The sequence below is a fragment of the Sciurus vulgaris genome (genome assembly GCF_902686455.1).
Source record: "Sciurus vulgaris genome assembly, chromosome: 11".
NCBI lineage: Eukaryota > Metazoa > Chordata > Mammalia > Rodentia > Sciuridae > Sciurus > Sciurus vulgaris.
Window position 1 is genome coordinate 15265659 of NC_136472.1, and position 27030 is coordinate 15292688.

Sequence of the window (27030 nt, forward strand, 5' to 3'; positions counted from 1 at the left end):
AAAATAGCCAGGAGGCTGAAGAGAGAAGTTGTTAACCAGAGAATAGATGTCATTACAAAGTCTCCAAAAATCAAATTTAAAATGTATAAATACGGAACCTATGATTCCTATGATTCTGTGAATTTTCAACGCTCATCTCCATGATTCAGCTGATGGATGAGATTGATATGAGTGGGAATGAGTTTTAATTTTGTTTATTTTTTCGAAGAACCAACTATTTATTTTGTCAATTTTTTGTATTGTTTCTTTTGTTTCAATTTCATTGATTTCAGCTCTGAGTTTAACAATTTCCTGTCTTCTACTACTTTTGGTGCTGTTCTGTTCTTCTTTTTCTAAGGCTTTGAGCTGTAGTGTTAGGTTGTTTATTTGTTGAGTTTTACTTCTTTTATTAAATGCGCTCCATGAAATAAATTTCCCTCTAAGTACTGCTTTCATAGTGTCCCAGAGGTTTTGATATGATGTTTCTTTGTTCTCATTTACCTCTAAGAATTTTTTAATTTCCTTCCTAATATCATCTGTTATCCATTCATCATATAATAGCATATTGTTTAATCTCCAGATGTTGGAATAGTTTCTGTGTTTTACTCTTTCATTTATTTCTAACTTCAATCCATTATGATCTGATAGAATACATGCTAGTGTCTCTATCTTCTTGTATTTGCTAACATTAGCTTTGTGGCATAATATATGGTCTATTTTAGAGAAGGATCCATGTGCTGCTGAGAAGAAAGTGTATTCACTCTTGGTTGGATGGAATATTCTATAAATGTCCGTTAAGTCTAAATTATTGATTGTGTTGTTGAGATCTATGGTTTCTTTGCTCAATTTTTGTCTGGAAGATCTGTCCAGTGGTGAGAGCGGCGTGTTAAAATCACCTAGTATTATTGTGTTGTGGTCTATTTGGTTTCTGAAATTGAGAAGGATTTGTTTGACATACATAGATGAGCCACTGTTTGGGGCATAGATGTTTATGATTGTTATATCTTGCTGATTTATGCTTCCCTTAAGCAGTATGAAATGACCTTCTTTATCCCTTCTGACTAACTTTGGCTTGAAGTCCACATTATCGGAAATGAGGATGGATACTCCAGCTTTTTTGCTGAGTCCATGTGCATGGTATGTTTTTCCCCATCCTTTCACCTTTAATCTATGGGTATCTTTTTCTATGAGGTGAGTCTCTTGCAGGCAACATATTGTTGGATCTTTCTTTTTAATCCAGTCTGCCAGTCTATGTCTTTTGATTGATGAATTCAGGCCATTAACGTTCAGGGTTATTATAGAGAAATGATTTGGTTTCCCGGTCATTTGGTTCATTTTAAAATTTTGTTTATTTATTTGTTTGACACAACTTGTTTCCTCCTTTATTTGACAATTCCTTTAGGATAGTTCCTCCCTTTGCTGATTTGCTTCTTTGTTTTTCATCTCTTCCTCATGGAATATTTTGTTGAGAATGTTCTGTAATGCTGGCTTTCTTTTTGTAAATTCTTTTAGCTTTTGTTTATCATGGAAGGATTTTATTTCATCGTCAAATTTGAAGGTAAGTTTTGCTGGGTATAAGATTCTTGGTTGGCATCCATTTTCTTTCAGGGCTTGAAAAATGTTGTTCCAGGACCTTCTAGCTTTTAGGGTCTGGATTGAAAAATCTGCTGATATGCGTATTGGTTTCCCCCTGAATGTAATTTGGTTCTTTTCTCTCACAGCCTTTAAAATTCTGTCTTTATTTTGTATGTTAGGTATTTTCATTATAATGTGCCTTGGTGTGGGTCTGTTGTAATTTTGTGTATTTGGAGTCCTGTAAGCCTCTTGAACTTGATTTTCCATTTCATTCTTCAGATTTGGGAAATTTTCTGATATTATTTCTTTGAATAGGTTGTTCATTCCTTTGGCTTGTTTCTCTAGGCCTTCCTCAATCCCAATAATTCTTAAATTTGGCCTTTTCATGATATCCCATAGTTCTTGTAGATTCTGTTCATGATTTCTTACCATCTTCTCTGTTTGTTCAGCTTTGTTTTCAAGGTTAAATATTTTGTCTTCAATGTCTGAGGTTCTGTCTTCCAGGTGTTCTATCCTATTGGATATGCTTTCTATGGAGTTCTTAATTTGGTTTATTGTTTCCTTCATGTCAAGGATTTCTGTTTGGTTTTTTTTCAATATCTCTAACTCTTTATTGAAATGATCTTTTGCTTCCTGTATTTGCTCTTTTAACTGTCGATTGGTGCGATCAATCAATGCTTGCATTTGCTCTTTCATCTCATCATTCAATGCTTGCATTTGCTCTTTCATCTCCTCGTTTGCTTCTCTGATCATTTTAATTATGTACATTCTGAACTCCTTTTCTGTCATTTCTTCTGCCATGCTGTCATTGGGTTTTATTGATGTAACATCTAGATTTGTTTGCAGCATTTTCTTTCCTTGTTTTCTCATGTTGTTCAGATATCAGTGGACCGCTGAGATATTGCAGATTTCCTCTGTTGATTTACAATGACCCTGAAGATTTCTATATATATCCCCTCTTAGCCTTCAGTAGGCTGAAGTCTTGGAGGAGGTTGATAATGCGGTGTTCCACAAGGAAGCTGCCTCTCTAGGAGTGGTGGCCTTCAGGTGGGGTATATTCCCTGCTAGTGGGCAGAGGTGCCTCCACTTGTTGACCTATGGTCATCCAAAGGGGACCTAGGCTGTGGGCTGAGGCAAGGTCTGTTTGGGCCCGAGCCTCTGGTTTTACCGTCCTTGTGGGAAACCTCACCCAGCAGGGAAGACTCACCCGGTGGGGAGGTCTCGCTGGTCAGTTTCCTCCTAGAGGTTCCCCTCAATTTACAGCTACTGCCTGGGCTGGGCTGCCTTCCTCTGCAAAGTTTCCAGGGGCCCGGCCCTACCTCCTGGGCCTGGGAGCCTCACCCTTCGCAGATGAATCTCCTTAGGCTGCCCCTCCTCAGAGAATGTGCCCGCAGGCCTGGAACCTTCGCTCCGCCCTAAGCCTGTCTCTGTGCGGCTCTTCCACCCAGAAGCCTCCTAGATCCTGGGACCCTGTTCTGCACCTAATCGCCTGGCTGCGTGGCCCCTCCTCTGAGCAGCCACCTGTGGCCCCGAACAATCGCTCTGAGTCCCAGAGACCCGCCACAGGTCTCTTCCTCCAGACAGCCGCCCAGTATGCCGGTGCGGTCACTAGGAGTCCAAGAAACTCACTTCGTGCCTCCTCCTCCCACCAACCACCCGTAGCCCGGGGCAATCAATCACTCCGAGTCGAAGTGACCCTGCCCGTTCCTCCTCCTTCTCCAGATAACCCCCCGGGTGTTCAGGAGCAGTCCCTCTGAGTGGCTCTGAATCCACGTGACCCGCTGCACAGGTCCTCTGGGCAACCGCCCGGAGCTCTGGTGTGGTCCCTCAAGACCAAGCGTCCCACCACGCTTCTCCTCCAGGCAGCCCCCCTGTGTTCAGGAGCTGTCACTTTAAGACCAAACACCTCACCACTCGCCTTCTCCTCTGAGCAGCCGCCTGGAGCGCTAATGCAGTCACTGCGAGTCCAAAGGACCCGCCGCGCTCCTTCTCCTCCTTCTCCTACTCCTCCGGGCAGGCCCCGGGGTTCAGAAGTGGTCAGGGTCCAAACAGCTCGCCACGCAGCCCCTTCTCTGGCAACCGCCTGCAGTTCCCATATAGTCACCCGAATCCAAGCGGCTGCTCCTCTTCCTCCTCGTCCTCAGGGCAGGCCCCGGGGTTCAGAAGCGTCGTTCTGATTCCAAACAGCTCGCCGCGCGGCTTCTCCTCTGGCAACCGCCTGCAGCTCTGGCGCAGTCTCTCCGAATCCAAGTGGCCACGCTCCTCTCCTCCTCCTCAGGGCAGGCCCCGGTGTCCTGAGTCCACACAGTTCTCCCCGCCTCTCCTCCCCCGGGCAGCCGCCGGAGCCCCAGTGGCTGCTCCGAGTCCCAGCGCTGTGCCGAGCGGCCTCCTCTATGGCGCTCCAGCGGGGGGAGGGGCGTCTCGCCGGCAGTTCTACTTCACAAAGTTTCCTGCGTTCCGGGACCCCCGTCCCATCCGGGATGCCCCCCCAGGGGGTGAGAGTCACCCGGCTACTTTGAGTTGGTCCCAAGCGTCTCAATATCTCCTCTCTTGAATCCTGAGTTCTGGAGCAACACGTAATGCAGCCGCCCTCTAGGCCGCCATCTTGAAAACCCGGGAATGAGTTTTAGATAAAGAAACTCCTTCCCTGTGAATAGGAAGTGAATTTAAGCAAAAGACAAGCTGAATGTCCCTGCATTCTCACAGAAATGGTTGTAGGGAGTAAGAAACACTGGGGGGCACAGAAAAGACAGTACACTCAGCAAGTGAGGAAAAGCAAATGCAGGAGTGAGCCTACCAGACTTCAAATTCAAACACAAGTGGAAGCCACAGTGAGCACCCAGCTTTCCTAGGCCGGGTGGAGAACCCCTCCCACCCTAGGCCTCACTTCATAGCAGACACTCATCAGGACTGTGCTGGGCACCCATGTTGCACTCTTCTTTTGTAAAAATGTATTATCTAATTGAATCGCTTTTGTCTTATAAATAGAGAAAAATCTATAAAGAAGTCAGGGACCATGTGTCCCAGGTACAGAGTGGGCTGAAGCTACTCTTCAATTGCATATGTATCTCTTTGCAGAGGCTAAGCCCTACCAGGACCCCAGATCTCTTCAGAATTGTTTGCTGATGGTGTGCGTCTCTCCTGATGCAGCTGTTAACACTTTGTTGACTTTACATGCACCTCTCAGTTACCCTACTGTATGCTCAAAAGCGTTGAACTCGGTCTATTGGATGCATGAATAAATATGAATTGAGCTGAATTAAATTCAAATAAACTTCTTTTAAGAATACAGGTTTTGGGACTCAGTCTGAGCAAATCAAAGTCTTGGCTTTGTCAGTAGATACTCATGTAAATGAGCACAAAATCTTCACCTTTTGTAGGTTTGTTGAGAAGGTTTACTGAATAAGCAAGTCAAATCTAAGTGTGCATTCATAATGAACACTAAAAAATGTAAACGCTTAATAGATTCAGGGATATGATTTGGGAGATGTATTGTTTTGCAACTATGTGATCTTAGGCAATAGCATCCTTCTGAACCTCAGTTTGTTCATTTGTACAGGTGTGACTTGGGTCATGTGATCCACAAGGCTACGTTAGCTCAACAATCTATCACTATATAGATTATCTGTTCCTTAGTTTTTTGTCCCCATCTTTGCTTTAGATCAGCAAACCATGAAGAAGAAAGAAATGGATGAAATAACACAATTTACGTTTCCGTGCTATCCCTTTTCCCCTTACCCACTGTTCCTAACTTCCTCACTACAGAGAATGTTTACTCACCATGCTTAACAGGACGGAAGTGAAGGACTTCATCCTGGAGGGTCTAACTGATGCTCCGGAACTACAGATTCCCTTCTTTATCTTGTTCGGCCTCATCTACCTCATCACTGTTTGGGGAAACCTGGGGATGGTCCTCTTGATTCTCTTGGACACTCGTCTCCACACTCCCATGTACTTTTTCCTCAGTAACTTTTCTTTGGTGGATTTTGGTTATTCTTCATCTGTCACTCCCAAAGTGATGGCTGGGTTCCTTGAAAAAGACAAGGCCATCTCTTACAATGCATGTGCTGCTCAGATGTTCTTTTTTACAGCCTTTGCTTCTATGGAAAACATCACCTTGGCATTGATGGCTTATGACCGCTACGTAGCGGTGTGCAGACCCTTACACCACACCACCGTCATGACCAAGAGTGTGTGTGTGCGTCTGTCCTAGGCTCCTACGTCTGTGGTTTCCTGAATGCCTCCGTTCACACTACCAACACATTTGGGCTCTCGTTCTGTGAGTCCAACGTGGTCCACCACTTTTTCTGTGACCTTCGAGCGGTCATGGTTCTCTCTTGTTCTGATAGACACGTTAGCGAGCTGGTTCTGATTGTTGCTTCAAGTTTGAATGTCATTTGTGCCCTTCTGGTTGTATTGATTTCCTACCTGTTTATATTCATTACCATCTCAAAAATGCACTCTGCTAAAGGTCTGTCTACGTGTGCTTCTCACCTCACTGCACTCTCCATATTTTATGGGACAGTCATCTTCATGTACTTTCAACCCAGCTCAAGTCATTCCATGGACACAGACAAAATGGCGTCTGTTTTCTATGTGATGATCATCCCTATGCTGAACCCTATGATCTACAGCCTGAGGAACAGGGAGGTGAAAAGTGCATTCCAGAAGGTTTTCAAGAAGGCCACATCATCTCTAGGAAAGGGGTTTTAATGTTGTGAAATGCATTTAACTAACCTCATGTCTCTTGGATCATCTTCATTTATATTTTAAGTACCATGTTGGGTTTAATCCCCAAAGCCATACCCTTATCACTTCAAAAAATTATTGTATAATAAAAAGAAAACATGTCCAGACATTTTATACCTGAATGAAAATGGTTCAGGGAAAACATGAGATATTTTGGGTTCCGCTTGTCAAAAATCCTACTAATGGCATTTAATTTTTTTATTAACATGCATTAATTATACACACTAATGGGATTCTGTGTGATATTTCAATTCATGCATGCAGCATACAGTGATCAAATGCAGCCTCCCTTTATCCACTCCCTCCCCACCTCTTTTCCTCTAGTATTCACTATCTTCACAATTTTATATCAGGTCAACTTTAAAAAAAAAAAATTCATATATAAGAGACAATATGCAGCACTCATCTTTCTGTTTCCGACTTATTTTATGTAAGATAATGTCCTTTAATTCCACTTATTTTGCTGTAAATGACAGGATTATATTCTTTACAGCTGAATAATATTCCATTGTATATGTATAACACATTTTATAATCCAATTGTCCATTGATGGGGACCTAGATTGATTTCATACCTTGGTTATTGTGAATACTGCACCAATAAACATGGACATGCTGATCTCTCTTCAATGTACTGACTTCATTTCATTTGGATGTATACCTCATAGTGGTTTTGCTACATAATATGGTAGTTCTGTTTTTAACTTTTTGGGGATCCTGATACTGTTTTCAATAATGGCCGTACAAATTTACCTGTCATCAGTGGTGTTCAGGAGTCACTTTTCTGTGCCCCCCAACATTTGTTATCTTTTGTCTTCTTGACGGAAGGCATTATAAAAGGTATGAGGTAGTTTTAACTTGCATTTCCCTGATGACTCTTTAGTAATCTGATTCATCCTCAATCAGGGTAATGCTGACCTCATAGAATGATTCAGGAAGTGTTTCTTAGTGCCTTATATCTTTGTTTTGGAAGGATTTAAGAAAAATTGGTGTTGATTCTTAAGTGTTTTTAGAATTCACCAGTTAAACCTTCTGATCCTGTGCTTTCACTTAGTGAGAGATTACCTATTATTGATTCAATTTTTTCTCTTATTAAATGACCATTCAGATTTAATACTCTCATTTATTCATTATTTGAAGTTTGTGTATTTCTAGGAATTTCTGTTTTTCATTTGGGTTTGCAGCTGTACAGTTAGTTCATATTTTAATAAAATCTTTTGAAAATTTTCTGTAGGGTTGGTAGTGATATCCTTATTTTTCTTTCTTTCTTTCTTTTTTTTTTTTTGGTAATTTGTGTGTTTTCTTTTTTCTGTCATGATCAGCCTGTGGAATCATTTTTGTTGATCTTTTCAAAGAATCAGCTTTTGGTTTTACTGATTCCCTTAAAAAATGTTTTTTTAGTTGTCAATGGACCTTTAATTAATTATATGCAGTGCTGAGTATTGACCCCCATACCTCACATATGCTAGGCAAGCTTTCTACAACTGAGCTACAATGACCTCAGTCACTGATTTCTTTGTCATTATCCTACTGTTCATTTCACTTACCTTCTCTCTAAACTTTATGATTTCCTTTCTTCTAGTTGTGGATTTACTTTGCATTTCTTTTTTTGTAGTTTCTTTTTTTTAGGGGGGGTGGTAACTGGGGATTGAATTCAGGGGCACTTAACCACCGAGCTACATCCCCAGCCCTATATTATAGTTTATTTAGAGACAGGGTCTCACTGAGTTGATTAGCACCTCACTTTTCCTGAGGCTGACTTTGAACTTGGAATTCTACTCCTGCCTTTGCCTCCTGAACTGTAATAGTTAACCTTTATGAAATACTTTCTATGTGCTAGAAACTGTGCACTATTTTTTATATGTATCATTGTATAGTCTTTTTCATTGTGTGAAGGTTATATTATATTGTTATCTATGTTTTGCAAATGAAAATTTTAAGTTTGAAGGGGTTAAATCACTTAGCTGAGTTTGAGGACAAGCCATCTGAGTGCAAAAAAGATTTTGTAACTGATAAACTTGCCTCACTGAGCAAGGTATGATAGGTCTCTTTGTGAGTATGATTTAGAGGTGATTATATGGAGGGCAGAAAGAATCTATTGCCAGTATTGGAAAAAGAAAATTCCCAGGCCTGAAATCTGGTAATAAGACAAATGAGGAATTTAAAAATAATTTTGGCTGAGGAGATTTCTTGAGACATTTCTGCAAAAGAACAAGAAGTAAAAATAAAAACTAAATGAAATCTAAAATAATCTTAAAATACCAAATGCTGATGAAGATATGAAAGAATTGCAATGCAAATAGAAACTAAATGATACAGCAACTTTGGAAAACAATTTGGTAGTTTCTTTTTTAATTAAATGCATATTTAATTGAATTTAATTTCAAGTAAATGCATATTTGCCATATGACTAAATGTAATCATTCCCACACTTATTTACCCCAGTGAAATGAAAACCTATGCTTACTGGCAGGGAGAAGCTCTAAGGCTCCCAACACAAAGAAATGAAAAGTATTTAACACAATGGAAATGCTAATTACCTTGATTTGATCTTTACGTATTGTATACATATATCGAATTATCACACTGAACCCACACATATGCACAATTATCATGTGTCAATTAAAAAACTTTAGGCATGCATAAAGCTGCAGAAACTTCATTTATAATCTCCAAACACTGGAACTGACATAATGTACCTCAAACAAAGAATGAATAAACAATCTGTAACGTCCATAAAATGAAATAGTATTCTGCAGTAAAGATCCCACTACTGACAAAGGTAATAATATTGATGGATCTCAAATGCATTCTACTAAGTGAAAAATAAACAAGATTACATAGGCTAGGTTTCTTCCAAAGATCAAATTATGGGAATAGGAAAAAAAAAAAAAAAAAAAAAAAAAAAAAAAGAATTGAGTGTTTCCAGAAGAAGGGGTTCACCAAAAAGAATCCTGAGGTTTTGCTTAGGTAAGGGAAGTGTCCTAAAGTATTTTGGTTGTGGTAGTGGTGACATCACTATATACATTTGATCAAACTCTTAGGATTGTTATTCTAATTATATTTCTAATATTATGTTATCATAATGATGTATTTATAATATTATAATAGTTCATTATTATTGCACTAGAAAAGCATGAGTCTTGCTGTTTATAAATTATGCATTAATTGTAAGATATAAAAGTAACAACAAGCAAAAACGTGTGCATACTTTATCTACCCAGCTATGTCCCTTCGGGCAGTTTAATTGCTTCTTTCATGGGAAAGTGGGATGAGGAGCTGTAGATCCCTCCTGTAGGGTGTCTCCTGAGAGCTTCTTGTTCCTTTAATTTCCCTCTGATTCCCTTGCATCAGCCTATGAGATCCCAACAAGACCTCATAAGACAACATGTGAGGGAGAAGAGCTTCTGCTGGGCCCTTTTATTGATCTCAGTGCTAATAGCTGTCAACACCTGCAGGCTTTCTCCAGACCTGAGGATTTGCTGAGTCTGCAACCATGGTTTAAAGACAAAAATTACATGCAATTAATTTAAAATGATAACCCCTTAGCAAGTTGTTTTGATGACCTTCCCCCATTTTGTTTTTCTAGATTTAATGCTATATAGGAGTGGTGATATTATTAGGTTTATTTTCCTAATAAGGAGCAACCCACCTCTCTAGGCACAGCGAGAATGACTGATAGATTCAAGACTTGAATGCAGGTGCGTGGATCTATGTTGGTGTTTCCCCTGATCTTTCTTGGTCTTAATTACCTCCATCTCCTGGGAGAAACTTCTCTAACAGCCTGTGTGCATTGTTCCATGGCTGAATTTCTGATCTCAAATCCTCTACGTAGGATTGACTATCCTTTCTTTTCCAGCAGCAAGGTAAGCTTCTGTATTCCCTATACATGTTGAGTGAAAAGTTTTGCAAAACTACTTTCTTGAGGTATAATTGGCACATAAATGACTGTGTAGGTATTTTTAGTGGAAAGCTTAATTCATACAAAAGCAGAGTGGCACCTGTACATGTCCAAATCTCCATTAGTAGAGAGGGAAGTGATATTTATGATATATCACACTGCTTTCCTGAAGAAGTTGAAACAAAAGATTAGATGAATAATGCTCTGATTAAGTTTTAATTTAATTTTAATTACTATCTATTAGCCTTCCACCAAAAGTAAAATGGAAAAAAATAACCAGTGTACATTGACTGTTCTCTAAAGCCTCAAAGGGAAGTACATGGATTAGCACTATCTGAACTGCAATTTAAACTTCCCTCCATAATTCATCCTTATTATTACCAGTACATCTAAACATGCTGCTATTGGCTAGGAAACTGTCTCTCTTTAATCCTGAACATTTTTCATATTACTTGTATATTTGTGGACCATAACACCAAACTTTCAAATTTCTAATTCCTATAGTTAATAATAATACTTATCACACATATTCACACACACATTCACAACATGTGAAAAGCTCTTAATATTAGTTCTAGACCACAGTGGTTATATGTGTTGAGATTGAAATAATGCTTTCAGAGACTAAGCTTATAAACTGTGGTGTGGAAAGACACTCAGGAATAGTCATTAGCAGAGGATAGATGCCTTTTCTAATTTGACAGACTGCTCCCACACAAGAACTTCATCAAATAATTTCACAAATGGAGCTTCCCAGCAAATCAGATCTGTAAGCCAAGGGTGAACCTGAAGCTATGCACTTTAAATCCTAAATATCTGCACTCAACTAAGGGATGGCAATGTAAGAGGACAATGGGTTAATAAGGCTATTTCATATCAAGCTGAAATATGGATTTTCAGGAAAAAAATTGAACACATGGACTCTCCAAAGCATCCAATCATGTGTGTGGAGAAATGACAGTGAGAATATTAATAACAAATTTAAGTGACCCTACTGAGTAAGAGACCAATTGAAGGGGAGGCTACAATACTTCCAAGTTTCCTGCTTGCTGCCGTCCACACTTATCAAACCAACATACAGACCCCGATTCCACCCTAATATTACAGCTAGCTCTCATCAGGCCGTACTAAAACTTCCAAAATTTTATTCATAGTTTAAAAAAGAATTATTTTATTTAGTTCTCAAAATAATACCTTGAGGGTAGTTCTCATTGATGTTTTCATTTTGCAGATGGAACAAAAGAGGCTCAGGGAAGTTGGGATGAGACCAGGGCTGGCTGTGTGGTAGTGGAGGGGTTGGTAAGCAGCTGCTGCCTCTTGGCTTCACACCTGCCCCTGCCCGCTGTGTGGGCTCCCACAGCCCCACTTATCCCAAGATGTCTACTGTGCCCGTATCTCAGTTAGGTCGCTGTGAAGTCAAACGCTGGGTTTGAACCTATGAAATGATGAGTAATTGCAATTTGCTTCAAATTCAATATGATTTGGATTCGATGAAGACTATTAAACTTGAAAACCACTCACCTGGACCTAAAGCTTGGTTTTCCGATTAATACTATGCAAATATGCATGTACTACTTAATTTTTGCCTCATAATTTAAATAATGATGGCTAATCAGTCTCATAATATTGTTGAGAGGAATCAATAAACATTCATGCAAACTCTCTGTAGAACAGTGCCTAGTATATGAGCAACATGGAACACAAGCTTTTACTAGAGTAGAGTAAACTGAGGCAGATATGTTCAATTGATCTGTCTTGGATAATTTATTAAATATTCTACACATCAGTTTATAAAGATACAATTTAAAAATAGGGAGGTGATTAATAAGGATCCTTTGGATTTAATAGATTGTATAGATAATTAGTGCAGTATTGTTAGTCTTATACTTTGAGATCTATGGAATTTTGAAGTATAAATTTACGTTATAATTAAATAATGCACGTGGTAGTTAAACATCTCAATTTCCCTAAATCTCTTTTGTCACTTTTGATTTACTCGTTTAAAATTCTAACTCTACTACATCACAAATGTGAGCCATCTAACATAAACATTTGTTAAAATAATCACCCATTAAATGTGCAAGGCGGATCATGTATTTTTAATTTAATTATTGAAGTTTAAGGCAACCCATTTTTAATTTAATGTTTTGATTAACGTAGTGATTGCACACATTTGTGGGGAATAGTATGATACTTCAACACATGTATAAAGCATGTGCTGATCAAGTCAGGGTAATAAGTGTTTACATCTTCTTATCATTTCTCTGACGTCTTCACACTCCTTCCTTTCAGTTTTTCACAGCCATATAGCAGGTTATTGTGGAGTATAGTCCCAGAGCTTATTACTTTCATTTGACTATAGTTTTTGAATTAAATATCCAACCTCTCTCTGTCCCCTGTCCCTCTCTCTTTCTAGGCTGTAGTAATCACTATTCTAGATTTAGATAGATGTTTTTTAGCTTCCACATATGAGTGTGATCATGAAGTACCTGAATTTCTGTGTCTGGCTTGTTTCACTTAGCACAATGTTCTCCAATTCCATCCACTTTGCTACAAATGACATGAATTTATTATTTTTTATGGCTGAATAACACACCGTCATATATAAATACATATCACCTTTTTAACTGTTTATCATTGGTGGTCACCTAGGTCGATTTATATGTGACTATGTGAATAGTGTTGCAATATACATGGGGCACAGGTGTTTCTTTGATAAGTTGATTCCATTTGGATATATACTCAGAAGTGAGAGCGCTGGATCCCATGGAAGATCTATTTTTAATTTTTTGAGGCATCTCCATACTGTACTCCACAATGGCTATATGAATTTACATTCTTACCAAGAGTATTTAAGAATTCCCTTTTCTCCACATCCTCGCCAGCATTTGTTATTTTTTTTTTCTTGACAATAGCCATTCTTTTGGGGGTGACACGATGTATCTCCTTGTTTTAATTTGCAATTGTCTCTCTTTTTGTTTATTCCTCTACTCCTTTATTTCTCATTACCACAGGATGTCTCAGGATTTCTAAATAATTGATGGAGAACTGCACAGAAGTGACACAGTTCATCCTTCTAGGACTAACAGATGCCCCAGAACTGCAGGTTCCCCTCTTAATCATGTTCACTCTCATTTACCTCGTCAATGTCATTGGGAACCTGGGGATGATCATGTTGATCCTGCTGGACTCTCGTCTCCACATTTCCATGTATTTTTTTACTCAGTAACCTGTCTCTGGTGGACTTTGGATATTCCTCAGCTGTCACCCCCACAGTCATGGCCGAGTTCCTTACAGAATACAAGATCATCTCCTACAACGCATGCGCAACTCAGATGTTCTTTTTTATAGCTTTTGCCACTGTGGGAAGTTACCTCTTGGCCTCGATGGCCTATGACCGCTATATAGCAGTGTGTAAGCCCTTACATTACTCCACAACCATGACACCAAGTGTCTGTGCTCGTCTGACCATAGGATCTTACATCTGTGGTTTCCTGAATACCGTTTTCCACATTTGGGACATATTCAGTCTCTCTTTTGGTAAATCCAATGTGGTCCATCACTTCTTCTGTGATGTTCCAGCTGTCATGGCTCTGTCTTGTTCTGCTGCACACCTTAGTGAAGTTATTCTGGTTTTTATGTCAAGCTTTAGCGTCTTTTTTGCTCTTCTGATTATTTTGATCTCCTACGTGTTCATTTTTATCATGATCTTGAAGATGCACTCAACTCAGGGTCACCAAAAAGCTTTGTCCATCTGTGCCTCCCACTTCACTACAGTCACTATATTTTATGGGACAGTCATCTTCATGTACTTATAGCCCAGCTCCAGCCATTCTATGGACACAGACAAAATGGCATCTGTGTTCTATACTATGATCATCCCCATGCTGAACCCTGTGGTCTACAGTCTGAGGAACAAGGAGGTCAAGAGCGCATTCAGAAAGGTGGTTGAGAAGGTGAAAACTGCTATGTAAGATTGAGATTTTAACATTGTGTGTGCACAGTAATTTTATTTCTTTGCTCCCAGACCTTCCTCTTGCAATGAGTTACATTTAAGCTCCATAATGCATAGAAATTCCTGTGGTAATATGCTTGCCTCTTCAGATCTCTGTCGTCAAGTAAAAAAGAAAATGTAAAATAGGAATGGGGAAGGCGGAGGCAAATGGTCAAACTTTAGTAATGACATTTGGAACTTGCTTATCAAACCTTAGTAATGACATTTGATTTATTTACTTGTTCCATTTATATTTTCCCTATCACATTCCAATACAAGCATACATGTTGAACAGAGGACTAACATACACACCCATGTTTCTTGTGGGCACACACATATTGGAATGGAAAATTGTCAGAGGTAAGTGGAGTAGGGCTAATTTTTAATAAAATTTAACAATTGATTGGATGTTACAGTATATGTTTATTTTTATTTTCTGAATAAATTTTATTATTAGAAGAGTTTTAGATTCACTGCAAAGAGAGGAGGAAGGTCCAGATATTTCCCAAACATCCTCTGCCCCTGTGTAGCCTCCCCTGTTATCACTGTTACCCACCAAAGTGGTAGGTACCTTTATTACAATTGATGAGGCATAGCATCACCTCAAGAGCATAGGTGACATTGGGATTCCATGTTGATTTCGATATGCTATGGATTTGAGCAAATGTATAATGACATGTGTCCATTATTATAGTATTATTCAGAGTAGTTTCACTGCCCAAAATATCTTCTGTTTATTTCATCTGTTTATCTCCCTGTTTATTTCATCCTCTCTCCTTACCTCTGTCAACAACTGATGTTTTGGATTCTAGTTTTGCCTGAAGGTCAGAGAGTTGGATGCATACAGTAGTAGTTTTGCCCCAACTTTTTTTCCATAAGAGTAAGAACAGCCTTTACTGGTTACAACAGGAAATAGAATAGAGAAAACCAGAGCTCTTCCTTTTGGGGTGGCATTCACAAACTTGGTCACCAACCTCTAAATGTGAGGATTAGCCTTTTCACATTGACTTATTTAATAATAATATACATTTGTTTCCTCCATATCTTTTCATGGTTTAATAGATCATTACTTTTAGCACTGTATAATATTGCATTGTCGGGATGGACCAAACATTATATATTCACTTACTGAAAGATATTTTGTTCACTTCTAAATTCTGACAACTTTGAATAGAATTTCTAAAAACACCTATTGCTTCATTGTATTCTCTTCAACCTCATTGGATTTTTTTTGATTTTTGTTGTCTACTCATTCTATGCTTATACAGTGTAGATCCTTGTCAATGCTCCACCCTGGGCTGCTTTAATGCTTTTGCTGCACTTTAAATAGACATCTCAAAAGTAATGTATGTACAACTAAACTCTTAGTTTTATTCTCCTAATCCAGATTCTGACTGTACTGAGAGTAAATCTTCTGATAGGGCCTTTGAGATAAGAGGTGTATAACCTCTGCTGTGACCACTCTCATCATTTCCTACCAAACTTTTTTTTTGTACTGAGGATTGAACCCAGGAGCGCTTAACCTCTGAGCCACATCCCCAGACCTTTTTTTATATTTTATTTAGAGTCAGGGTCTCCCTGAGTTGCTTAGGGTCTCCCTAAGTTGCTGAGGCTGATCTTGACTCACAGTCCTCTGTCCTCAGTCTCTCGAGCTGCTGGGATTACAGGCGTGCCCCACTGCACCTGGCTCTGACCAAACTCCTTGCTCCATATGGTACAGCAACATTTATCTTAGTTCATTTCTTGAACACCAGAAGTATATTCACACTGCAGGAAGCAGTGTGTCCATCCTGACCTCTTGTTATGTTCCTCTTATGTCTCATATTAGTTATTAATATACTCAGAAAGCACAACTTAACTACTCATCTAAAATTATCATCTCTCGCATTCATCAGATATATTTTCTTTTTTAAACAATTTTATTGATGCATTATAATTGTACACGATAGTGTGCTTTTCCTTTTGATTTTGATAAGAACACATTATGAGATCTACTGTCTTAAAATTCTTAATTTTATGGTATTGTGAATTAAAGGTACTCTGCCACGTAGTACATCTCTAGAATTTATTCATGTTGAATAACTGCAACTGTACACTCATTTTAGAGCAGCTCACCACACCCATGATTCCCACTTCCATTCTATTTTCCCAACAACTACCATTCTATTTTCTTTTCTATAAATACCTTATATAATGGAATCATGGAGAGTTTGTCCTGTGACGTTCATGTTGTCACATATAACAGGATTTCCTTCTTGACTAAGGTTGAATTTTATATGTGTGTGTGTGTGTGTGTGTGTGTGTGTATGTATATCTCATGGATTTTTAAAGTGATTTTCAATGATGAAATTTACATTGTTTTCTATTCCTGACTCTTATGGATGATGCTGTAATGAACATGGGAGTGTAAATATATAATCAAGACCTTAATTTCAAGTCTTGTGACTATATACCCAGGAGGGGAATTGCTGGCTCTTGTGCCATCCTGTTTATATATTTTTTTCATTTAATGTTATTACTTTACTGTTTTTTTTTTTCAATTTGTTTCTATTAGTGTATTACAATTGTACATGATTTTGGGGTTAATTTTGACCTGCTAATAAATGCATATAACATCATTTGCTCCATTCTGATGCCCGGTACTATCCCCTTCCCTCCCCTTCTTCCTCCCTCTGATTCCCTTCCTCTACTCTCTTGGTCTTCTTCCTGTTAACTTATTTTTAATTGGTGCATTATAGTTATACACAATAGCATAATTCATTATGGCATATTCATACACGCACACAGCATGACTCAGTCCATTTCATTTGCAGTTCCTCCCCTTTCCCATTCTCCCTCTCTTTCTTGATCACTGTCCTCTACGCCACTGTTTTCCCTTTTGTTTTCATGAAATCTTCATTTTTAATTCCTTTTCAAACTCTCTCTTTCTCTAGATTCCACATGTAGAAGAAAATCTTCAACCCTCGACATTCTGCATCTTTTTTCACTTAACATTGATGTTCTCCAGTTCCCTTAATTTACCAGAAAATGAATAATTTCATTCTTATTCATGACTGAGTAAAATTTCATTGTGTCTCTATATCACATTTTCTTTATCCATTTGTCTATTGAGGAACACCTAGAACGGTTCCACAACTTAGCTGTTGTGAATTGTGCTGCTATGAACATTGGCATCCACATATCACTGCATTATGCTGATTTTAGTTCTTTCGGATAAATGACAAGAAGTAGGATAGCCGAGTCAAACAATGGGTCCATCCTAGTCTTTTCAGGAATCTCCATATTGCTTCTCAAATTGGTTGAGAAAATTAGCAGTTCTTACCAACAATAAGTAATTATAGTCCCTCCCCAACATCCTTGCCAATATTTATTATTATTTGTATTCTTGAGGGTTACCATTCTGACTGGAGTGAGATGGAATCTTCATGTAGTTTTGATTTATATTTCCTTAATTACCAAGGATATTGAACATTTTTTCATGTATTTATTGGCTGTTTGCATTTCTTTTGAGGTATGTCTATTTAGTTTATTTGCCCATTTGTTGATTGGATTGTTTGGGGGGTGGTTTTTGGTGTTACATTTTTTTGTTCTTTATATATTTTGGATAATTACTTTTGAAAGAGTAGCTGCCTAAGACTTTCTCCCATTCTGTAGACTCTTTCTTCATGCTCTTAACCATTTCCTTTGCTGGGCAGAAGCTTTGAAGTTGGAAGTCATCCACTTCTTGATTCTTGGTTTTATTTCTTGAGATTTAGGGGTCTCATGAAGGATGATGGTGCCTGAGCTAATCTGTTAGAGTGTTGACTATATTTTTTTCTACCTGTGGCAGTTTATGTTCTAATTCCTAGGCTTTTGATCCACTTTGGTTTGATCGTCAGGGTGAGAGATAGGGATCTACTTTTATTCTTCTACATATGAATATCCAGTTTTCCCAGGGCTATTTGCTAAAAAGATATTTTTCCTCCAATGGATATTTTTGGCACATTTGTTGAATATGCGATGATTGAATTATGTGGATTGATCTCTGAGACTTCTATTCCATTGGTTTTCATGTCTGTTTTGATGCCAATACCATTCTGTTTTTGTTGCTATAGCTGTGTAATATAACTTGAGTATAGATATTGTAATTGCACTAGTATCACTCTTTTTGCTCAGTATTGCTTTCACTATTCTGCGTCTTTTATTATTCTGTATGAATTTTAGGACTGTTGTCTTATTTCTGTGAAGATAGTTATTGGTATTTTGATGGGAATTGCATTAAATCGGAATATTGATTTTGGTAGAATGGGTGTTTTGACAATATTGATTCTTCTTATCCAAGAACATGGAAAATCTTCCTATCTTCTGAGGTCTTCTTAAGTTTCTTCAGTGTTCTGTAATATTCATTGTAGAAATGTTTTACCTCATTGATTAGATTTATTTCTAAGTATTTTAATTTTTTTGAGGCTATTGTGAATAGGAATATTTTTCTCATTTCTTTCTCAGCAGATTCATTATTGGAATATAGAAAATCTATTGACTTTTGTATGTTAATCTTGTATCCTGCTCCTTTGTATATTAAGATTTTGCAGCATGATTAAGTTGGCTTCATCCCCAGGGTTAGAAGATTGATTCAACATATACAAATCATAAATGTAACTTACCACATAAATAGAATCAGGAACAAAAATCACATGATCATCTCAATAGATTCAGAAAAAACCTTCAACAAAATTCTGCACCCACTGATGATAAACCCACTGAAGAAACTGGACAGAAGGAACTTACCTCAATATCATAAAGGCTGTATGTGACAAACTGAGAGTGAACATTCTACTGAATGAAGAACATAAAGAATTTCACATTCAAATGAGTAAGGAGGGCAATTCCATTTCTTTACTCCATGCCAGCATAGTTCATCACCTCAGACTCAGGACAAAGAGAGGGATTGAGAGTAGAGCTTGCCTAAAAGTCCCTGTCCTTCAGTACTGCACTCTAGGGAAAAGGAGTAGTCATCTTACAATGGCTGCGTGATTCTGAGAGGCTGGAAGAGGGTACCCAGGCCTGAAACTTCTCCTTCAGGAGGAAGGAGAGAGTTTGACCTGCCTCCAGAACATAATGCTAAGTGAAACAAGCCAGTCACAGAAAGACAACTTACATGAGATATCTAAAACAGTCAAATTTACAGACATACGAAGTCCAATGGTGGTCGATAGCGCCTGGTTGGAGATGAAAATGAGGGGTTGTTTTTTCACAAGTAGGGTCTTGAGACCTTGGCAAAAGACAGGCAGCTGATTATCAAAGAAAAGAAAATGGGTTGCTAACAACTAACCCTGGGATAGCACTTACCCTGCTCAACTGGTTGTTACACCTCTGGGGGAGGGGAAGAATCACATTTTCCAACACAAGCAATTACTTTTTCTGCTTTTGGGCATGTAAGCAGGAAAGAAAGAGGGTGGGGGGCCTATGAAAAAGCAAGATCCCCCCCACCCCTGCAACACACAACACACACAAGACTCTGGGTGCTGGGTTCTCTCTGGAGAAGTGTATCTCTCTCTTTAATAAAACTTGCTTTCTATATTTGCATAGGTGTTTCATCTTCAACACGGGGGAGGGGGAGGTGGGGTGAGGTGGGGTGGATGGGGAACTGATCCTGATTTCTAAGTTCCTGATTTCAGTTTCAGCTGTGCAAAGTAAATATGAAACACTGTTAAATACACAACAGCTATGCAACACTATTCTCAGTGTTAAGGCTCCGTCCTTGTCCCCAGTGCTCATCCAATAATGAGGGCATGGTTTTAAGCAAAAGAACTTAGAAGTTTTATTGCTTTGTTAGCAAAGGAGAAGCACAGGGGACTCCTGTCCCAGAGGCTGTGATTCTGCCCATCAGGGAGAACAGAAGAGACTTTTAAAGAAGTTCTTCAAAGGCTGCATTCCAGGTGTGCCCTGATGGAGGGTCCCCAGTGCACCTTGATGGTGTGTCGAAATTCACCTGTTAATTTGGGAGACAGTCACTTCCTATATCTTCCAGTGGCATCTCCTTTCTGTGGTGGGTGTGTGCACAAGGACAGATAACTGCCTAGAACCGGAAAAGGCCATTCTGTTATTTGCCCCCAGGTTAGGGAGGGGGAGAGGAGAAGAGGAAAAGAAAAACAAGTCCCTTTTAAAATAAGCAATATTCAAAAGTGCTATATTCAGAAGGTGAAGTGGATCACTATTACATCAAGATCTACCATAGAACATAGCACCTATTGTTAATGATAACATCCTACGTTTTAAATTTTGTTTAGAAAGTAGGTACAAGGACCTGTTTTTACCACAATAAAAACAGTATGAAAAATAATTTGTTTAATTGCCTGATTTTTAAAATATTGAACCATCCTTGGATTTCTGAAATAAATTCTACTAAATCATAGTATACATTTCTTTGACTATGCACTGTTTTAGTCAGCTTTTTTGCTGCTGTGACTAAATGTTCTGACTAGCACAATTATAGAGGAGGAAGGTTTATTTGAGGGCTCACGGTTTCAGAGGTCTTAGTTCATAGAAGGCCAGTTCCATTCCTCAGGGTTTGAGGTGAGACAGAACATCATGGTGGGAGGGTGTGGCAAAGGGAAGCAGCTTTCATCATTAGGAAGCAGAGAGACTCCACTCTCCAGAAACAAAATATGTACCCCAAAGCCATGTCCCAATTCCAATCTCCTCCAGCCATACCCTACCGTAATGCACAAAGCTGCTCTCCTCACCCTTTCCATTGTAGCCATTTCCCTGCCTCCCAACTACTGTCAGTCTGTGAACATCCTAGCTAGCTATTGGTTCATCAGTCAGCTTGCAAGTATCCTTCTCTGTTATTGGTCCCCTGTTAGCCCGGCGAAATCCAACTGCTTCAGGGTAGCTACCCCGCCATCTTTTCTCTTGCTTTTTCTCTCCTACTCACTTGCTTTCTTTCTCCTCCTCACTTTCCACTCTCTCTCTAGTGCACACCCTTTCTCTTTCCTTTCTCTTTTCCTCTCATTTTCTCTCTTACCCTGCAGGGAGACACTCTGTTTGCTTAATAATCTCCCTTATGTGATTTCCTGTGTCCAGCATGGTTTTCGTGGGTTTTCTCACATTGGTGCCGTGACTTAGGATGGGCTCTTCCGCTGTCTCTTAAGCAAGTGGAAACCCATCTGACACCCCAGTGACCCCCAGACACAGCCTCACCTTCCACTCTGCCTGGATGTTCTGCTCTGCATCCATCACTGGACTTCAGATTGGTGAGTCCTCTAGGTGGGTTCCCCTAGGCTGGTTTATCTGGGACCCTCCAGGCGGCTGAGGTGTGCAGATACCCCTGCCACAACTTTTTAGTTACGGCTGGCCCCTTAGTTGGTCTTATCTGCCAGGTGGGTTCCTGATTTTATGGTGGAGATTCTCTCTCAGGGTTGAGGCTTCACACTCACGCTTGCACTCACACTCGAAAACCCTGATATCAGGTCCTCGACTCCTCTCGGCTTTTGCCTGGCACACAGACTGATGCTTGTGTGACGACGCCATCACTGTGCTGCCTCTTGACTCCAGCCAACTACTCTGTGGCCTCGGGATGCCAGGGCACAAACTGGGCTGTATCAGTCTCCACCATGGGATCTGGGTCCTCCATTCTGGCAGATTCAACCCTTTGCCTGACTCCCAGCTTATGTTTGGCCACAGTACCCTTTAGATAATCAATCCAAAATGGCCGCGTAATGGCACACAGCTTCCATGAACGAGCGGGCAGATGGAAAGGGATTCCTTATCTTCAAGTCTCATCTTTCTTGCACTTCTCTGCTCTTCCTACAAACTCAAATGCCTCCTTCTTCTCCCTCTCTTAATCCCTCCTCCTCCTCCTCCAACTTCCACTCAGCTATTTTTGCTTCCATTCCCCAGCCCAGCCCACCTAGTCCTCCTGCCACGAGGTCCACGTATGCCAGTGTGGAGGGAATAACCAGCCCAACCATCAGTGGCATGTCCCAGTTAGGAGTATGATGTAGCAGCCCCGTTCCCCACAAGTACTGGGAGATAATGTTTCACAATTTTCTGCATCCAAACCTGAATTGATTACTAACCAGGAAAAAGGGTTAAAATGCCGTAGGCATCAAGTTTCTGCTAGAACCTGTTAGCTCCTTTCAGATCTCAGTCAAGGCTTACATTGAAATGTAAATGGAAGAAGCCAGAGTGCTCAGTGGGAGACCAGTCTCAAACCTAAGGAAAAAAAAAAAAGTGTCCATTTTAAATTTCTCCTGGGCTGCAACTCAGAATACTGTATCTCTCCCTTTTACCTCTTCCCTCTGCCCTTCTCTTTCTCATTTTCTCATGCTATAATTAATGGCCATTATCATTTTTCTTCTAGGACTTTTTGTTTTTCTTAAATGCTATATTTTTGAACTCACAGTTTTGATTCTACATACCTAGGTTAATGATTTTTGATCAGTTCTTTTTATTCAACTCTAGAGTTATTTTTGGACATCTGTTACATTGCAATGGAGATAAGCATTACAAGGCCTTTGCTTTTGTGTTAAATATAAGCATGCATAAAAATTAAAATTTAAAAAATGGATCCCAAATACTTTTAATTCACGTGATTTAAAAAGGTTCAATTTAAATTGGGTAAACTAATAGAAGTAAAATGTCTTTAAAATTAACTCACAAGTCTCTAGGTGGTCAAACTAATAAAATGTTGATGTTTATAAAATGTCTAACATCAAATTTTCTAGGACTTTTCTTCAACAGGTAAGAGATGGCAAATTCTGTTGGTACACTTGTCTGTCTGATATCTTTTTTTTTTTTTTTTTTTTTTTACAATAAGATGAGTGAATTAGAGTTGACATGTATGGGATTACTCAAACGTGTTTGTTAGAGACATCTGATTAATTTACAAAGTTATTCCATGGAGTAACATACTTAAAAACATTATTCTTTGTATATTAAATGTGTTCATATTTTCCAGGTGTACAAGCCTTTAAAACAGAAAATTTATCAAGTTGCTATTCTCCAAATTGAACTTGTCTGTAATGGTAATTTTAAACTCATCATTTAGTGCTCTAGTATAGGACCTGTCATCAATAGGGTATATGTAAAATTTGTTACTTTTTACACTGAGATAAAAAAATTTAAATGTAAATGTATTTCTAAAAGTTATTGAGAGCCTGATTTGTTTAAAGGTTAAACATGAAAGCATTTTGCCACTTTGCCACGCAAAAGGAAAGTTAAAAGCTCTCTCAGCCTTTCTTTAATTCATGTTTTAGATACAATGTTAAGTTGTGTTAACTAATGTTCATATAGACTCAGGAGTCAATATATGTAAACTAAAAATTACACTTAAGAAAGAGTGTAATGTGCAGTAGCAAAAATAGGACAACAGTGATTGAGATTGGGGTCTCTGACCTCATGACTTTGGACAGTGGACTTCCTTGAGAGCTACACAGAGCTCCTAACATTGTACTTTGCAGCTCTGAAAAAAGTTACGTTAATGTCCTAGTCTCTAACTTTCCTGAAAACAAGGAATAATGCTTACATAGTCTTTAACCTAATAATAAGACATATATAAAGATTGCTGATGTAACTCTTTAGATCTGCATTTCTGTCAGAGAATAGAGCTCCATCTGATCTCAGCTTAATCTTCAAAATCGGTGTTTATAAACCTTTATTTTCTAATACTCCTTTGCCTCTCACTGAACTTGAGAATCTGGTCATGCTGGTCATAGCAAAAGAGGAAAAATTAGCTTCAGGATTAGAACATTTGTCCTAAGATTTGTGAAAAGCCCCACCTTACCTGAGATAAGGCTCTGCCTCACAACCCTGCTGCATATTAAAATGGCTCCAAAGTAAGCCAGACTTTAAGTCATTTAAAGTTGTGTTCAAAAGTTTGATGTTTGTTGTAAAGATTACTGTGATCTCAAACAGGGGATATAATGAATAACTCAGCCAAAATTCAAGATAGCTATTGTATGAACTGAATGTGTTACTGTTGGTGATTCCATTTTGTGTTTTCCTTGTAAACTCTAACTGTTGCCTGATATTTTGCAGAAGTACACCGTAGATTAACTTGAAAAGCCATCACCTATAGGACAGATAATGTAGACCCCAATTAGATAAAAGGGGATAAATAACTGCAAAGTTATAGACATTGAAGTTAAAGCTCAGTACTCTTACTTTATGACTGGTGAGACTGGCTTGCTTAATGGTTAAGATCAAACTTAGAGATTGAGATTAAATACAGAGGTCAAGAAAAGTCCATATTTGGGTCTTGCCCTCAAAGTCAGCCTGAACCCAGGGAACAAGAGGACTTCTCTAAGGAGCTTTGCAACTCTGGGTGGGTCACACAACCTTCTGATCAAGGAGATTGATGAGGCCACTAGAGAATGAAAAGCCACTAAGTGCACCTGCTGCAGAGGAGGATCAAGGAAAAAGGGAGACATCCCTGGTGCTTTCAAGGGAAGCCACCTCATCGAGGAGACCCTGCCTAATGGACAGCACTAAAGCTAAGGCTCTCAAGTTCTCTACAAGTGACCCCTGTGGGAACTCAACTGACTTTTTAACAGACAGGAACAGTCACTTTGACCAGCATGATCTTAAACACCTAGCAAAACAGTTAAAACCAAAATATAGCCATTCTTGGGCATTTAAAAGAAATAATACTTAAATGTAACTTAAGATGTACACTTGTGTTAGCTCACTGGAATAAAGACTAAAAGCTACAAAAGAGAGATTCTTAGGCAAATGTGCCTGATAACTATCAAGAGAAACTGCCAGAGTGAGAAGTTTTTAGTCAGGTTAAGGCCTACAGACCTTCCTAAGCTACACAGGTAGGCTTAATCTGCATTTGCTAATATGATTATCTGGATTTTTGTGAGCGATATTTCCTCAAATATTCCTTATGTCAATTTTTTTCTCTGATCTTTTTTTCTGGGTCTCCAATTGTGCTTGTGTTTGTGCACTTTATAGTACACAACAGGTATCTTAAGCTATGTTTGGTTTTCATTCATTTTCTTTTCTTTCCTACTCCTCTGATTGGATTACTTTAAACAAAAAAAATTCAAAAAAATTCAATGAAACAAAAAGTTGATTCTTTGAAAAAATAAATAAAATTGATAAACCCTTAGCCAAACTAACAAAGAAAATGTGAGGGAAAATTCAAATCTCTGAAATCTGTAATGGAAAGGAAATATCATCATGGACACTATTGAAATACAGAAACTATTTTCAAGACTTACACTCCAATAAAAGAGAAAGTCTTTAAGACATCAACAAGTTTCTAGAGACATATGACCTACCCAAATTGAACCAGGAAGACATAGAAAATTTAAACAGATCAATTTTAGTCAATGAAATTGAAGATACCATCAAAAGTCTACCAAACAAAAAAAAGCCCCTTGACTTCTAGAGTTTGATTTATTTTATTCAATATCATGTTTTCAAGTTTCATCTGTTTTCCTACAAATGGCATAATTTCATTCTTTTTTATGACTGAAAAAAACATTGTATATATATGTGTATATATATATACAAAATAATAAAAATATATCCTTATATATCACATATATCATATCTATCTATTTATCTTTCTAGATATATATCACATTTTGTCTATCCATTCATCTATTGGTGAACACCCAGGCTGGTTCCCTAGTTTGGTTATTGTGAATTATACTGCTGTAAGCAGGGGTATGCAGATATTACTATAGAATGCTGACTTTGGTGGGTCATATTGTGATTACATTCTTAGCCTTTTGAGGAACTTCCATACTTATTCCTATAGTGTGTTTATTAATTTATGATCAGACCAACAGCATGAAATTGTTCCTTTATCCCCATATCCTCACTGGCATTTATTTTAATTTGTATTCAACCAGAGGGAGATGAATTCTCAGTGTATAAAAAAAACCCATGCACTGACAACGTGATAAATCTGCTGAGGCTTAAAGGAAAACATGCAAATAAAATAATACCTCTGTCTCTTTTGTTTTAAAAAAAACTCTAGGCCAGAACTGTTGTGACAAGATAGGCCAAAAGGTTGTTAATAAAAAATGATTCACTATGAGGATTTCTTAAGATATTTTGGGAAAAGGTTTCCAGGGACAGTGTATGAGATAAGGGGAGTACCAGAAAACAAACTTGCAGAATTTGTTTAGGTGATGATAACAGGGGTGTATGACTGTGGTTTGAAAAAAATCCTTAGATTCACATACCAAATGTGTGGTTTTCTCTGTTTGTAAAGTGTACATTAATCACAAAATGAAAAAAGGAATAAGAAGAAGTAAAAAAAAAAATATGTACAAATGGAAAACAACCAGCTTTGTCCCCACAGGCAGAACAATTGCTTCTTTCCTAGGAAAGTGGAGTGAGAAGCTACAGAGACCCTCACAGGGGACACCTCCTTAGCTTTCATGTCTCCACACATGAGCACCTGAAGTCCTGCTCGGACTCCATCTGACGCGTCTGAGAGACCACACTACTGGCTGAGCCCACTGGTTATCATGTACTCATTAGAAAATTAATAGTTATTAGTGTATAGAAACTTCGACTCTGGTCAAAGAAAACACCTCAAAATAAAAGATATAGTGACAGATTTTCAAATGATACCCCTGGGTCAGATGTGTTATAGACCTTTTTTATTTGTGGTTACAGATATATTTTAATGTGAGATAGGTCATCTTATTGTGTTTATTTTACAATGAAGGAGGAGATGGTGACTTCTTTAAGGGCACTTCTTTAAGGGACTCCATTCATGTCAGCACTCCTTCTTAGATCTTTCCCTGCCTTAGAAGCCTTGGAATCTTTTGATTACTTCCCTATATATAGGGAGAATTGTAATTGATGCAAAAGTTTTGGGATAGCTA

The 27030-nt window shown here is 38.6% G+C and overlaps 1 protein-coding gene and 1 pseudogene across 2 annotated transcripts in view; both read left to right on the forward strand.

Moving 5' to 3' along the window:
* LOC306638915 (olfactory receptor 5B2-like) overlaps positions 1–6326 on the forward strand; it is a 50750-nt gene extending 44424 nt beyond the window's left edge. Inside the window, exon 5 of the mRNA XM_079102370.1 lies at positions 6080–6326. Within this exon, the coding sequence (XP_078958496.1) occupies positions 6080–6267 (188 nt within the window). The 3' untranslated portion in view covers positions 6268–6326. The remainder of the gene's footprint in view (positions 1–6079) is intronic.
* A 6917-nt stretch (positions 6327–13243) lies between these two features.
* Positions 13244–27030, forward strand: part of LOC306638392 (olfactory receptor 5B2-like) — a 48865-nt pseudogene continuing 35078 nt past the window's right edge. Inside the window, exon 1 of the transcript in view lies at positions 13244–13464. The product of the transcript in view is annotated as an olfactory receptor 5B2-like (transcript). The remainder of the gene's footprint in view (positions 13465–27030) is intronic.